Source organism: Engystomops pustulosus, chromosome 4 (genome assembly GCF_040894005.1).
Source record: "Engystomops pustulosus chromosome 4, aEngPut4.maternal, whole genome shotgun sequence".
In the NCBI taxonomy this organism is placed as follows: Eukaryota; Metazoa; Chordata; class Amphibia; order Anura; family Leptodactylidae; genus Engystomops; species Engystomops pustulosus.
In genome coordinates, this window is record NC_092414.1 from 186,651,004 (window position 1) to 186,666,494 (window position 15,491).

Here is a 15,491-nt window from a genome sequence, read left to right on the forward strand (position 1 = left end):
GTTACTCTTTCTCTTTATAAATATATTAGCTTTAATATTGTTCCTCACATTATGCACGTAATGTACTGTAAGCAGATTCAGGAGGTCCGGCTAATCATAATATACTGTGAGGAATACAGATGGGGTCCGGGAAGATTAATTAAGCAGTAGATGAGGTGCAGCTGGAATATCAACAGTAACCAATTAATTATGCATTGACATATGTCGTATATCCCACAGTCTGCACTGTAATGTATAGATCTGAAGCCGTGTAATTTGTATTTCTGAAATATTAACGTGGACCTGTCACTCTTCTGTACTGGAAATATTATGTACATATACTGAAAAGATGGAGCAAAATTACTGGCAATAATTATGAAACGCATTGAATCTGTCTGATAAATGACTTCCTTGGATGATATTCTATGGATGGTATTAGTCACCAAGGCCATTACAGCATACAGTATAAACCACCATATGGAAAAGGGAGTATTTTATTAAAGGTTTTCTGCACTTTGCTTTATAGCATGAAGTATGAGATTGATGTTATCAATTATTTCAGAATTTCAAGACAGTTCTACAGCTACATATATGTAAAATGGTGAAATAAATGGTTCCTGGTAATGTTGATCTTTACTAATATTAACAGAAAAATATCATAAAAAAGTGTTTAAAGCTCATTGTTTTCTAATAGAATTAGACACAAATGTGAAAACAAATTTTATTCTCAATTTTAGGGGTGCTGGAGGAAAAAAAGGTAATCAGATTACAGGGGTCTTCTGGTTCCCACATATTTCATGACCTGTCCACAGGATAGTCCATTAGTAGATGATCGGTGGGGGTTAAATTCTAATGTTCTAAGTTTTGCTCTGAAAAGCTTTGTCCATAGTGTGAGAATTTATTACCTAGCCTATGAATTATGATTCATATTTTTGGAGCTTACCAATGGTGTATGTTACTAAGGAGGGTCAAGTAGAATTTCCATCAGAAAAACAGTTGTTTGAGGGTTAAATGGTCATCTATAGCCATCTGCCCATTCTTGAGCACAAGAATATTCTAACCTCTAAAAGTCATAGGTCTACTCTACCAAATCCACATATCTAATGCATAATGTCAAAAGTTATTCAAATATGATCCCTTCCTGTTGTCCTTAATGATTTTTGTTAAACCACAAATGATCCATAAACCACATGATCCAAAAATCTACTATCTAATGGAAATCTGTGATGTCTCCTTTTCCTGCAGAAGTCTCTTGGAGCCTCCAGAAGTACATGTAGTCTTCACAGTAATAGCCGCCAAATAAATTGTGGACTTCATATTGTGATGAAAGTCTGTTTTGTGGAGACAGCATTTAACCAGACAACCACTTAAACGCTATAGCACTTTCCTGAAATGCGCCCTTCTTGTCCGTTTATCCTGTTGGTAGTGCATTTGCAACGCAACTGACAGTTATTTTATCCCACAAATTCTTCTCCATGTCACAACCATTTGCAGTATCTAAATGATCTACTATAACTACTTGGCATGCGGGGAGCTATAGCAATGACTGCCGCTTGGTCTTATTTTTTGGGGGGTGTCTTATTTTCAGGGAAACAGGGTATAATATATCATTTCTCCCCTTATGAGAATAGTTGGCTCAGGCCACCAGTGATGGCAGTGCATTATTGCAAGGTATGTTCAAAGAAAGTAGCGAGCAGAAATTCTTTTAATGAAAATGATAGAACATGTATAAGTGCATTCATCCGGTGAAGAACCTGGAGCCTCCGGCTATTACGAACCATGGTTGTGAGTATTACTGGTACATTATTATCCTTCTGTCACCATACACCGCCATTACATTCCATACTACTGTACCGCCGGGATAAAATGAATCAGAGAAAATTAAAACAACTAAGTGTATGTTTTGGAGGGATTTCAGATTGTAAGATCCTGCGGTGACCATTTTCTGTAACTCAATCTGCCAGTCACCTGGGGCCTGTCTTCTGTACTTTAAATGAAGACATTAATGCTCAATTTTATCTGAGAACATTATTGCCTGTAATGTTCCCTCTATTAGACACATCAAAATCTGCTTGATGTGAGTGCTGTCTCTTTCTGATCCTGTCGCCTTCTGCTTTTCATTAACATCAAAACCAATTTTCAGGAGTTTGTCAGCTAAGTGAAGAGCACGTGTGCGCCCCGTGATAGCGAGAGACGGTATGTGCATGTTTACATTTTATCTCTACCTCCGCTTCCTTCTCCTGATTTCACTCCTACATGGAGGTCTCATTCATGCTTTAGGAAGTGTCTTGTAAGTGATCATTTGTGTAATATCCATTATCAATATCAATAATTATTTAAAGTTGGATACGACTTGGCGCTAATTCACAGGGTTACAGCAAAGGTGGGACAGGTTTGTATGAGCTCTCTTTTACAGAACCATATTTCTCTGATTGTATACGGGGGTTTTCCAAGAATTCTATAAAATTTCAGCACATAAAAAGGTTGACAGACTGTATGGCACTAGAGAGGGGCCATGGCGCTCCATGTGGGATTTGCAGGACCTGAATCTGTAGCCAGAAAAGGTTTGAAGTATTGGGTTTGGTGCAGACGTTCCTAAAAGATGGAGGGACACTCAAGACCTGAGGTCGGAGGGCTGAGGGTAGATACCCGTGGAATATGGTGCACCAGCATATGTTGTGGATTTTGCCCCTCCACATGACGAAGGTCATAGCCTCCTGATAACAATGGCAGCCGGTTAAACCACCGGACATTTCTAAGCCAAGTCCTGCCTGTTGTAGAATTGCTCTGGAGCCTGCACTCACTACACAGCCTAGCAATGATCCCTCCCCAAGTGCCATAGAGGGGGAATTAGTCGCTATTCTCAGCTCTACCCAAGGAATTGTGACTATATGCCAGTATTCAGTGGAAAAATCCCCCTTCATGGGCTGATATAGCCAGTGGGTTAATCAAGCAATCTTTATTACAGGCCCAGTGAGGAGAGTGAATGAAGGTGTACACCCAACTTGTAGTAGTATTATCAACCAAAAGTGAGTTAATTAATGGAGATTTCCTTAGTGTTAAATAAAGATAAGGGTCTGAAAGAAAGTCAATCCAAAAGGCCAGCTCATGGGTTAATTTATTTGAAGCTAACTGGTCACCAGATTTCACTTCATTAAACTACCAGCACCTTCAGGTAGGGTATGAAATGTTGTTTCTAGAATCCCCTCTTTCAAATAAAATCTTACCTGTTTATCAGTAAAAGATCTCCTCCAAAGTGATGGGAAAATTATCAGCAAAGAGTCACATTTGCCTGAGGAGTCGGAGACCGTAAGAGGAGTATCACTTCAGCCTCACCAGGAATATGCTGTCCAGTTCTGGGCACCGGTCCATAAAAAGGATAGCTTGGAACTGGAGAGGGTTCAACGAAGATCCACAAAAATGATAAAGGCTATTGAGGGTCTCAGTTATGAGGAAAGATTAAAATAACTAGATTTATTTATTCTGTAAAAGAGACGACTATGAGGGGACATGATTAATTTATATAAATATATGAATGGTCCATAGACAAAATATGGTGGTAAGTTGTTTCAGATTACACCAAATCAAAAGACGAGGGGGCACTGTCTCCGTCTGGAGAAAACAAGGTTTAATCACCAGAGGCGAAAGGGCTTCTTTACTATGAGAACTGTGAATCTGTGGAATAGCCTGCCTCAGGCGCTGGTCACAGCAGGGACAGCAGAGAGCTTCAAGAAGGGTCTAGATGTCTTTTTACACCTAAATAACATTGAAGGTTATGTTATATAGAACTATTTCCCCTAAATCCCTTCATCCTCCAATTCCTTTCCTTCCTTGGTTGAACTTGATGGACAAGTGTCTTTTTTCATCCGTATAAACTATGATACTATATCTTCTATAGCACATGGAACATACTTTTAGTGCCCTATCACTCAGTGGTGGTCACTGTAAAATTCCAGGGTGTGGGCAGGGCTCTCTAAGCAGACACAATGGGGCAGATTTACTTACCCGGTCCATTCGCGATCCAGCGGCGCGTTCTCTGCAGTGGATTTGGGTCCGGCCGGGATTCACTAAGGTAGTTCCTCCGGAACTACGCTGCGCTGAAGTTCCCCGAGGCCCGCCGGAATGCACTGAAGTTCACCGGCCTATTCCTGGTGAAGGTGAGCGCGAGTCCCGCGATACTTTTTTTTTAAATGCGGCAGTTTTTCCGAATCAGTTTTCGTTTGGCCACGCCCCTCGATTTCCGTCGCGTGCATGCCAGCGCTGATGCGCCTCAATCCGATCGCGTGCGACAAAATCCCGGGGCAATTCAGGGAAAATCGGCGCAAATCGGAAACATTCGGGTAACACGTCGGGAAAACGTGAATCGGACCCTTAGTAAATGACCCCCATTATGATCCATCTAGTTCTGTGAGCTAAAAATGTGGTTAGATGATCAGGGTACAGGTCTATATACACTATCATTTACCTTCTGAACATTGTACTAGTATCTGACACATAGAAAGAGAGATGAGACAGATCAGATATGAGATGATGAGATACCTATTACGCACTGTCAGCTCTGCTACATATCTGTTCACACAGATATGTGCCTACCTCCGCTTTACCCAGGATAACTTATCTTCCTGTAGCTTGCAGCTTCTCTCTCCTCACAATGAGATGTTTAATTTTTTTAAATAATTTGAAAAGAAAAAGTGTGGGATCCTCCCAGTTTCCTTCTTTTGTAGCACCATTTTTACTTTGTTAACACATACAGCAGTGATGCTGACCTCCTCAGGCTGCTCCAGTTCTCTTCCTCCTCTGCGTAGTTGAAAAATACACTTCTTGCCAGCTGACAGGAAGTGTGTATTGGCACTTCACCATCCTGATGTGAAGCGCTGCCAGCCGCCACAGCCATTACATAGGACAACCCTGCAGTGGCGCCGCCAGCCCGGCAGCACCGCCTGGGACCTGGCGGCGTCACAAAATTGATAATAGTGGAGGGAGCGGCAAGGTCAAGGTGAATGATTGTTCCACTGTGTGCCACCCCCTTAAGGGACCTGACATCATGTCAGATGCGGCCATGATGATGATTCATTGGACATCTCTCAGGTGATTTGCATACAGCTTTAGTACCTGATTGTCTAAGTTTACAGGCATGTAGAGGGACAATGAAGGGAAAGGGGCAATTCTTTCTAATGGTGGTTTATGAAAATATATTTAGTTTTGGGGTTTAATTTGCCTGACAGGTCCTCTTTAAAAACTTTGCATAAAAAGTATTGCCCTTATTGCTAAATGCTTACTTTTGATGGTTGCAACGTTACAAAATATGTCTGTAAAGTTAGTTATTGTGTTCTATGGATACAAATCACTTGCTATGTTTGTGATGTGGTAACAGGTTCCCTTTAAGTTTATTAGACGCATACTATACATTTATAATTTGGAGGCACATACAGTATTTACTCTATGTAAGCCCCCAGGATAATGCAGGCACAGCAGTATCAACTACACACATCAATGATTCTAAGGACATTCCAAAATTCCTCTGGTACCTCTGTCCTTTTTATAACCCTGTAACCTTCTTGGCACCATATCCTACCAGTCCCTTCTTAGCCTTTACAAGCTACAGGACTTTCACAGTGTGAGAACCAATGAGAAATAGGTTAATTTTGGGACACTAACCACACCATGCAGTATATATAGGCATAGGCTGTATACGAGCGTCCAGGCTGTGTGCTCGGGTGACAATGCAGATGAACACTTTAATTGAAATTTGGTAACCCCTAGGCGCATAGCCGTTGGGCTAATGACTGCTCAAAGGTGGCTAGCAGTCCGAATACAAAAAAAGGTGTGTGGCCCCTTTAATTGGAGGTTGCTCTACCCTCTCTCATCTTTATTCATCAGAGGGATGTGCTGGGGGTGTGGCTAGTAACATGAGCGTTGCAAGAGGTGGGCACATGCCTAAATACTCTGAATAGCAGAGACTCACCCTCACCCTTCATCAGGTTTCCCTCCCTCCCTTTTTATATCTTTTTTGTGTATTTTTTGTCACAGCGGGCGGTTTTTTAGGGGTAACACTGCCCTACATGCCCTTACATATGGCAGGCATACAGGGTGTTATCTGGTGTTATCTAAAGTGGAATGGTTCAATGGTTTCAATAAAGCTGTGGCCGACCCCGAGTCAACCCACAATTGAGAATGGTTAAGCAATGGTTTCTGTGTGGTTATTTATATTTGGGGTATGCGGTATTAAAGGGGCCAATCTGGCTCCAGGTTAGTAAGTGTTTATTATTTGAGCAGTCTTGGTGACATCCGATTTCAACAACTGTTTGTGCATCAAAAATGATTCAGATTTATACAACACAGAACTGTCCGTGTTCATAAAACCTTATTTCTCTAGTGAAAGAACCATAGGAACGATCATCAGTCTGCGGAATTAATCATCATTCCTAAATAACTTAATAAAAATAAAACAAATATAATATAATAATTTCCATTAATTGAGACAAACATATAATTATATATAGCGGCTAAGTACAATAAATATATATAATTATGTTATGACTCCAAAAAATATCATTTCCATTTCAATAGCGATATTTGTTATAATTATATAACGACTAAAAATAACATTTTTGTTTGAAAAAAAAAAACAATATATGTAATGTATGTAATAACATGATACAATAAAAGAAGTATTATTTCTACTTCATTAGTGACATAAAGGTAAATAAGTTTTTCTTTGCCAACCTCGTATGTAAGAACAAAATCAACAGATAAAGTACACATTAAAGGGATTTCAGTGTGGCAATGGACAAACACCTTTTACTCAGTGGTGGAATAGCACAACCATGTGACCCAATTAATCAGTAGAATGTTATTACCTGCTAATTGATAGTGATCCTCTTCTCTCCAAACCACACGTGTGTTATGTGTGATACAGAACTTTGAACTATAAAGGAATAGTATAGGAACAACATTCAGTTCCGGGTTGTCTTTTGGTGTTGCTTTGGTACATCCTCCTTTTGCACCAAATTGACATTGACTGGACACATATACACTGGAAATCAAAATTAGAGAACAACAGGCTTAATGAAAAGGTAATTGTGCAGTCCTATGTGAATATATCCTAACATTAGTAAAAAAAAACAGTATGTTAAGCTTATTTTAACATAATTAAGCTTATTTTATTTTATTTGGTGTTAATCTGACGACTGCATGCATATCATGAACTAAAGCCACCCAACATACCCCCCCCTTTACCGAATAACCACAGACACGGAAATAACTTTAAACCATGTGGAGTGACAACAGGGAGTCGGCCACAGCTTTATTAAAACTATGTTAACCATTTAAACACCTACTCATAGAGTAGTAACTTCTTTTCAACTTTTAACAAAAAGGAACTCCATTTTTTCAGGGGCACCTGAAATGCCAGCCTCGTTAGAGGGCATGTAGGTCCTCACCCCCTTCTGTACAACCGCCAGCTGTGACTTACAATTACATAAAATATATAAGACCGCATATGCGTAGATATAAAAATTGTATATGATGTTTTTTTTTTTTTTTTTTTTTTTTTTTTTTTTTTTCTTTTTTTATAAAGTTATAGCAAGAATACAATAATACAAAATAATAAGGGCGGGCGGGAGGGGAAGGATTCCTGAAAGAGGGTGAGCCAGGTTACCGTCCCTCTTTTATGCCCTAGGCTCAGCCCCCCAGGTGTGGCTAACACTCGCCCTGCCCCCAGTCACGTAGCCCACGAACTCAATACCCACTCCTACTGTAAAGGAGGGGGAGGGGGAAGGAATAGATTAACCCTTAGCTACCCACCCCCTGCCTGCAGTCCCTAGCCCAACGGCTATATGCCTACGGGCTACCAAGACTGCATGCATATCATGAACTAAAGCCACCCAACATACCCCCCCCTTTACCGAATAACCACAGACACGGAAATAACTTTAAACCATGTGGAGTGACAACAGGGAGTCGGCCACAGCTTTATTAAAACTATGTTAACCATTTAAACACCTACTCATAGAGTAGTAACTTCTTTTCAACTTTTAACAAAAAGGAACTCCATTTTTTCAGGGGCACCTGAAATGCCAGCCTCGTTAGAGGGCATGTAGGTCCTCACCCCCTTCTGTACAACCGCCACGGAGGAGGACATGCAAACCTACATGTCCCTCCGACCCCCCACCAGAAGGGACATTGCCCTCTCAATCCCATCCTGAAGACCAGACAGGAAAATATCCATCCCGATATCCGTGAGATGGACACCATCAGGCAGCAACAAGCCCCGATTGTCCCCTTCCAACTCCCTGTGTCGCACTACTACGCCCCCCCTCTCCCTAACAAAGCGGGAAACCTTCGTATTCAGCAGCCTCCTGCTCCTCTCAATACCGGCCCCGTCCCTGGCCCCTTCCCAAATTGCCCTAGGGATGATCTCCGACCACACTAGCACGAACCTGGAGAAAAAGGAGGAAAACCTCTCCAGGTCCGACTGTATCAGTGGGACCAATTCCCCAAAACGAACCGAACACAGGTCGTTACCCCCAAGATGCAGAACCAGAATGGAGGGTGAGACTGAATATCTGCTAATGTCCACCACCTCAGGCAGTGCTTGCATCCAGCGCAGGCCTTTAATTCCTCTCCAGCGGACGTCGGCGTCAAAAAAGCCCAGGGACCTTCCACCAGGACGAACCATAGCCCTCTGTTCGGCCCAGTAAATGAACGAATGCCCAAGGATCCATACCGTCGGGCGGGAATCTAAAATGAACAAAATCAGTTAATAAGCAAGTCAGGGCGAATGTAACCAGCAAAACATTCAGACCTCCAACGCCCAATTCTTTGCACCTCAGCATCAGAAAGGCCCAGCTCACTTGCAGTAGTCGCAGCGCCAATCCTAAAAGAATGCGTGCCAAATTCCCCAGGAGGAAACCCAGCAGCCGCCAGCGCTTTTTTAAACAAAACCGTAAATTGGAAACGTGTAAGCGGGGAACTATCAGCATGGGAGAAAAATTGAACCCCCCCAACCCTGATAGCTAAAAAATTACTGACCGCCAGCACAGGACATGCTGAGCCTCCCACCTGACGCAGTGACACCCAGCAACCTCGCCCAAATACGTCTGTCTTAGAACGACGTATACGCAAACGCAAGCCACCAGAAGACACTGAAACATCCTCAAACAACAACCCCCCAGGTTTATTAGCACTAGGAGGAACCAATTCCGAAATTCGCAAAGCGCCAAAAAACGCCGTGACAAAAGCTGCACTGACCAACTTAACCTCAAAACCATCTCGACAGACCGTGTCCAGAACCGCCAGAAGTCGCAACAGGACCGAATAAGAAACAGGACGGCGGGATTCCCGTCGAACCGAATCTTTCTTCCATCCCTTAATAACCTGTTTTATGAAAAAACACTGGGTCACATCCACCCACCCATGCAATTTAAAGAAAAAGGCTATGCCTGCTAACCGACGCTGCGCACACAGCCCCGATACACCCTTATCCCTTAACCCTTCCAAATAACGCAAGGTAATGTCCAAGCGAACCCTCGCATCATACGAAAAATCCACCGACCCGGCTACTACAGACCATTCCGCCCAAGCTTTACCATGTGCTGTCCAGGTAGACGGAGCAAGAGACGACTGAACTAAAGCCCGAAGTTGACTTCTAGAGTTGACCACAGGGAACCCGGGCACGGAGTCCCTTCCGCATCCGCCAGAGGGCAAAGGGATCGAAACACCTGCCAATTAAAACGTGAAAGAGCGTCAGCGATGCTGTTCTCTACCCCCGGCACATGACGAGCTCTAAAAACAATATTCCACTGTAGGCAACGTAACACGAGCCGTCTCAACAAACACAACACCGGTAGTGAGGAAGAAGAAATGCTATTCACCGCATGGACCACACTCATGTTGTCAGACCAAAAAACTACCGCCTTGTTCGCCATACTCTTACCCCACAGCTCAACCGCCACCACGATAGGAAAAAGTTCTAACAAAGCTAGGTTCCCACACCAACCCCGCTCATGCCAATGTGGCGGCCAACTTTCCGCACACCAAGCCGTGCCTAAAATAACCCCGAAGCCTAACGATCCCGCCGCGTCGGAAAACAACTGCAAATCGGGGCTGGAGATCTCCTTTTCTCTCCAGCAAGTACGCCCGTTATAATCAGCTAAAAAAGAATCCCAAACCCGTAGATCAGCCTTGATACCTTTGGTCATACGAATGCGATGATGTGCGACACGGACTCCAGCAGTGGCCAAGGAAAGTCTACGTGAAAAAACCCTACCCATAGGCATAATGCGACACGCAAAAACTAGCAACCCCAACAACGACTGAACCTGCTTAAGAGATGCCTTCCGGGCCGCAAGACAGGCTGTTATCGCTGAGCGCAACTTAAACAATTTATCCTCAGGAAGCCGGAATTCCATTGCAATGGAATCAATTTCTATCCCTAAAAAGGACAAGATCGTACATGGACCCTCCGTCTTTTCAGCTGACAAGGGTACCCCGAACCGCTGGGACAAAAAACGAAATGAAGACAACAAGCCTGCGCAGTGACCTGAATCGCGCGGGCCCACAAAAAGAAAGTCATCCAAATAATGGGTCACCAGCGAGGATGACGTTTCAAACTTCAAAACCCACTCCAGGAAAGTACTGAAGACTTCGAAGTAATAACAAGAGATGGAACAACCCATGGGCAAACACATGTCATAATAGAATTCATCATCCAGCTGGCAACCCAATAAGTGAAAACAATCCGCATGCACTGGCAAGAGCCGGAAGGCCGACTCTATATCAGATTTTGCCATAAGGGCCCCTGGACCTGCGGCACAAACCAACGATATAGCTTTGTCAAAGGAAACATATGATACCGACACCAAATTCTTGTCAATACCATCGTTGACAGATGATCCCTGGGGATGAGACAAATGATGTATAAGCCTGTACTTACCCGGCTCCTTTTTAGGAACCACCCCCAATGGAGAAACCCGAAAATTAACAAAAGGAGGGGAACTGTAAGGGCCCGACATTCTCCCTAACTCAACCTCCTTAGCAACCTTGGCTCGAGCTATTTCAGGCATCTGTAGAACGGATTTCAAGTTCTTTGCAAAAACAGGGGCAACGTTGGGGATGAACGGAATGAAAAACCCAAAAGAAAAACCCGTTCTAAGTAGCGCGGCCTCCGCCTTCTTGGGGTAGAGAGCGAGCCATGGCAGCATCTTTTCCACGCGAACCGGCGTCCTCTGGCTTACCACTACCGAGAGACCGCGAGGAGGCAGCCGCAGGACGGGAACAGCGGAGGGAGGCATGAGCCCCGCCACAGTTGGAGCACTCGTGCCTGAATTTGCAAGACCCGTAAAATCGACAGTGTCCTTCATTGAACATCCAACAAGTTCCCGACCTGCGAGCCGCCCCCGGCCCAAGGGAACCTGCCGGAGCTGAGGACGAGGAGGAGGAGGAGGCGGCTGCCGGAAAGGGCTTGGGAGCGGTCATTATACGTAGCCAGACATCCGTGGCTTTCGAATCCCAACCGATATCCGTCCTCTGCGCCAGCCGCCTCCTGAACTCCTCATCGTACCTCCACCACGCGGTACCCCCGTGGGTCCTAAACGCATTAAAAATGACATCTAGATAAACAAAGAGCTGAGGGGCTTTCTCAGGCAATTTCTGAGTCAGGATGCATCCCAAAACAGAGAAAGCCTGAATCCAGTTGTTAAACGTCTTTGCTACCTTAGGTTTTCTCTCAACACCACGCTCAAAGCGGCGTTCCCTATCCACCGTCACAGAGTCCACGGAAATCAAGGACCAAATGTCCACATAGTGGTTGTGAAAAATTTTTTCTTTTGTTTCATCAGAGAGATGATAGCCAAGAGGGGATACACCACAAAAATACGTATCCCTATAGGCCGGTAAAGACGGTGTGAAGGTGGACGTGGAAGCCTCAACCGTAGCTTTTGCCGTTGAAGGAGGCGACGCCGTGGCCGAAGGCGCACCAGGCGCCGCCCCCAACAAGGATCTAATGGACGACAATACTGCAGAATCAGACCCCGAACCACCCCACGCCTGCAAGCAGGCCGACTCACCAGACGCTGATGCAGGCCTCGGAGCCGAAGACGACCTTCCAGGAGCTGCCATCGCCAACGCCGCTGAAGGACCGGACACCTGCTCTCTGCTGGAACGATGAGACCTCACCGAGCTCCCACGGGACCTGCTACCACCATGCTGTCTTTTCGGAGATGGAGTACCAGATGACCCAGAGGAAGCCCGCTGTGATGACCGAGACGATCCGGACCTTGAAGCAGACCTGCGGCCGCGGGAGCGGCGCCTTTTTTCCCGCCCTGACCGGGAGCGAGAAGCCCGCCGGCGCCTGGATGAAGACGAGCGACGGCTACGACTAGAGCTGGCCCTAGACCGCACTGAAGAGGCGCGCCGCTGGCCATGGGCCAGCACATACCCCGTGCCCAATTCCCCGGCCATCAGCGGAGCAACCAGGGGGGGCGGGACGACCAGGGTGTTCGGATCGAGGGGTGAGAATTCCGATCCAATGATGTCTTCCTCAGAGGCAGCACCTTCATCCGGATCGGTGGGCCCTAGGATGGACGAAGGCTGGGGGTTAACACTTAAACCCTGAGGATGCCAGGGTTGTACATTACGGGCCAAGGCCGGGGGCTGGGAGGGCAGATTTAAACCAGCTGCCCCCGGGCCTTGCGCCAAAGCTAGGGCAGGGAAGTGGCGGGAAGTGGGTCTGATGGAGGAGCTACTCCTGGCTGCGGTGCGTGTGGCGACGCAGCCTCTGCTGGCAGCGCGGGAAGGAGGATTAACCCCCCCTGACCCGGCTGCCACACTAACTATTGGGCGCCGGCTCCGGCCTGCAGAGGACCTGGCCGGAACCGGAGTGGGGGGGATGAAATCGGGGGACTCCTCTCTCCTCACCGCTTCCGGGCGCGGTGACAGAGAGGGATTGCGTCCCCCGTTCCGATGGTGAGGGGAGGGAGGTGCTAGGGTGCGCGCGGCGGGAGACGGAGCCGCCGCGGGCAGAGGAGTACTCGCGGCCGCCTGCGCTGAAGGAGACAAGCGCTGAGGCGGCCGTGACAACCTACCGGAGCGGCGCACGTCCTGAGGTGGGGGAGCCGACGGCGCCAAATCTGTCGCTTGCGCCTCCGCAAGCAGGGAGGACAGCCAGGCAGAGCCCTCGGCCCGCAGACGCTGTCGGATGGCGTCATCAGTGGCCATCTTGATCCGGATCCTGCAGGAGACGATTCCACCGGGAAGGAGAAGGATTCCTGAAAGAGGGTGAGCCAGGTTACCGTCCCTCTTTTATGCCCTAGGCTCAGCCCCCCAGGTGTGGCTAACACTCGCCCTGCCCCCAGTCACGTAGCCCACGAACTCAATACCCACTCCTACTGTAAAGGAGGGGGAGGGGGAAGGAATAGATTAACCCTTAGCTACCCACCCCCTGCCTGCAGTCCCTAGCCCAACGGCTATATGCCTACGGGCTACCAAAACTAGTGCCTTAATTGTCCTTAATTATCTGACAAACCCTATTCAACTAGCAGCCTAACGTTCCAGTTTTCACTGACTGTATAAAAATGGGGTGCAATTCCAAAGTGATTGACACCCTCCAGCAGCAGGTTGTCCAGATGAAGGCCAAAGGAGAGACCCTATCAACCATATCAAGAGAAGTGTGGGCAGCACAATGGCTCAGTGGTTAGCATGACAGCCTCGCAGTGCTAGGGTCCTGGGTTCAAGTCCCATCCAGGTCAACATCTGCAAATAGTTTGTATGTTCTCTCTGTGTTTTCGTGGGTTTCCTCTGGGTCCTCTGGTTTCCTTCCACACTCCAAAACATACTGGTAGGTTGCATAATGGGGACATTGACTGATTTGGCAAGCTCTGTGCAGCAGTGTGTAATCTGAGTGTGCTATATAAAGAATTATTATTTAGTTGGTTCGTAGTCTGTGATTTCTATAAAATTGCATCTTTACAACATCAAACTCATTCAAATCCCCCCAAAAGTCCAGTTGCCCTTGATACACAAATATCCATGAGTAATGGTTCCAACACTCCAGCTGGAATTGCTCATCTTTTTAGCAATGAACATGGTAAGGATCGTTCCCACTCTTCAGTGACCTGACATGGTTTTGGGAATGTTGGACCTCTCATACAGCTACATGGCAGAATAAATAAAAGTGTGTATATAAGAACCTAAGTTTTGAAAACACTGTTAGAGTGGCATGGTGTTCCTCTTACAACAAATCCATTAAGAGTTGATCTATGTAGATTACATTATTTATGAAATAAACAAGTGATCATAAGTGGCAGGTCATAAATGGTGGTCAGCAAACCACTGGTAGTGGTCAGCAAACCACTGATCCGAACTGGTGGAGTTTGCACCGGATTTACTAAGAGGCTGGACCAGTTTAGTGAAGGGCAAATGACAGCCAGCGGTGGGAAAATTCGTGGCCATACAGATAGCCAGCTGAAGTTTCTCTTGAGACCAGTGAAAGGGTTTAAGGGAAAATAGAGGGTATGGTAAAACTACAGTTGGTGGCAGCTTAAGCCAACCTGTAAGACTGGTATATTTGCAGTAGGTAGTATATAGCTTCAGGGAGGATGATGGATTGATCCCTTCCCACACCTTGACGTAACTCTACGTCATAGCATGTGGATAGTTCCTGCAGCTTGACTTAGATTTATGTTATGGTGATCGCCCGGGCTTAGAAGCTTAGCCTTTACAATCAACATGGGATACCGAAATCACTATGGTGATCCCAGCTGTAGACTACAGTATCTATAGGGCATTACTGCAATGATCGGCGCCCTCTGTGCAGGGCACAGAATTGCAGATAGTTGCTATGGCAGCCCTGAGGTCCAATGATGGACCCCAGAGCTGTCTTCAGTAGAAGTCTGCCAGATTGCGCGACCAGTGCTAATGTTAGCCTATGCAGAATACATAGGCTGAATATGTGTTATGCTGCAATACATTAGTATTGCAGCATGACCCTGGGGCAAAATAAAACTGTAAAAAAAAGTCCCCTGAATTGTCACTGAAACTGTATGGTGAACTCAAATGCAAAAAAATTATAACATTTTTAAAACTGGCCTAATAAAAACAGTATAAAAAGTAACATTTACCCCAAAATAATACCATGAAAAAGTAGAGGTTGTCCTGCAAAAAAAAAAAAAAAAACCTAAAACAGCTCTGTAAACAAAAATAATTAAAATGTTATGCCCATTTATACATGGCAATGCAAAAACAAGCAAAATTCTCACAAATTGAGTTCTATATACTGCAAAACAAGTTAAACATAAAAAAGCTATAGGGTATCGCCATAATCGTGATGAATAAAGATAACACATTTTTTTCATATTGCAGTGAATGACGGAAAAAAATGCTAAAAATCATAAACAAAAATGAATGAAAGAAAGAGTTAATAAAATCTGATTATAAGCTATTGACCCCCCCCTGCAAATAAATTTACCTTAAAGGGGATCTCATCCACAAAAAAAATAATCCCCCATATGTCC

At 45.4% G+C, this 15,491-nt stretch overlaps 1 protein-coding gene across 4 annotated transcripts; it reads right to left on the reverse strand.

Annotated features, from left to right (window-relative positions):
• Nucleotides 1-7,606: 7,606 nt before the first annotated feature.
• LOC140127806 (uncharacterized) lies at nt 7,607-13,446 on the reverse strand. 4 transcript variants are annotated; one of them, XM_072148902.1, is made up of 3 exons: nt 12,048-13,446; nt 9,570-9,701; nt 7,607-8,721 (listed from the first exon to the last, which is right to left on the reverse strand). In XM_072148902.1, exons 1-3 carry the CDS (start codon nt 13,195-13,197, stop codon nt 8,129-8,131), a joined length of 1,875 nt encoding a protein of 624 aa, XP_072005003.1. In that variant the 5' UTR covers nt 13,198-13,446; the 3' UTR covers nt 7,607-8,128. The 4 variants fall into 4 exon arrangements, with proteins under 4 accessions (XP_072005003.1, XP_072005004.1, XP_072005005.1 ...); XM_072148904.1 differs by having other exon boundaries at nt 8,600-9,701; nt 12,048-12,554; nt 13,065-13,446; XM_072148903.1 differs by lacking the exon at nt 9,570-9,701.
• Between the last annotated feature and the right edge of the window lie 2,045 nt (nt 13,447-15,491).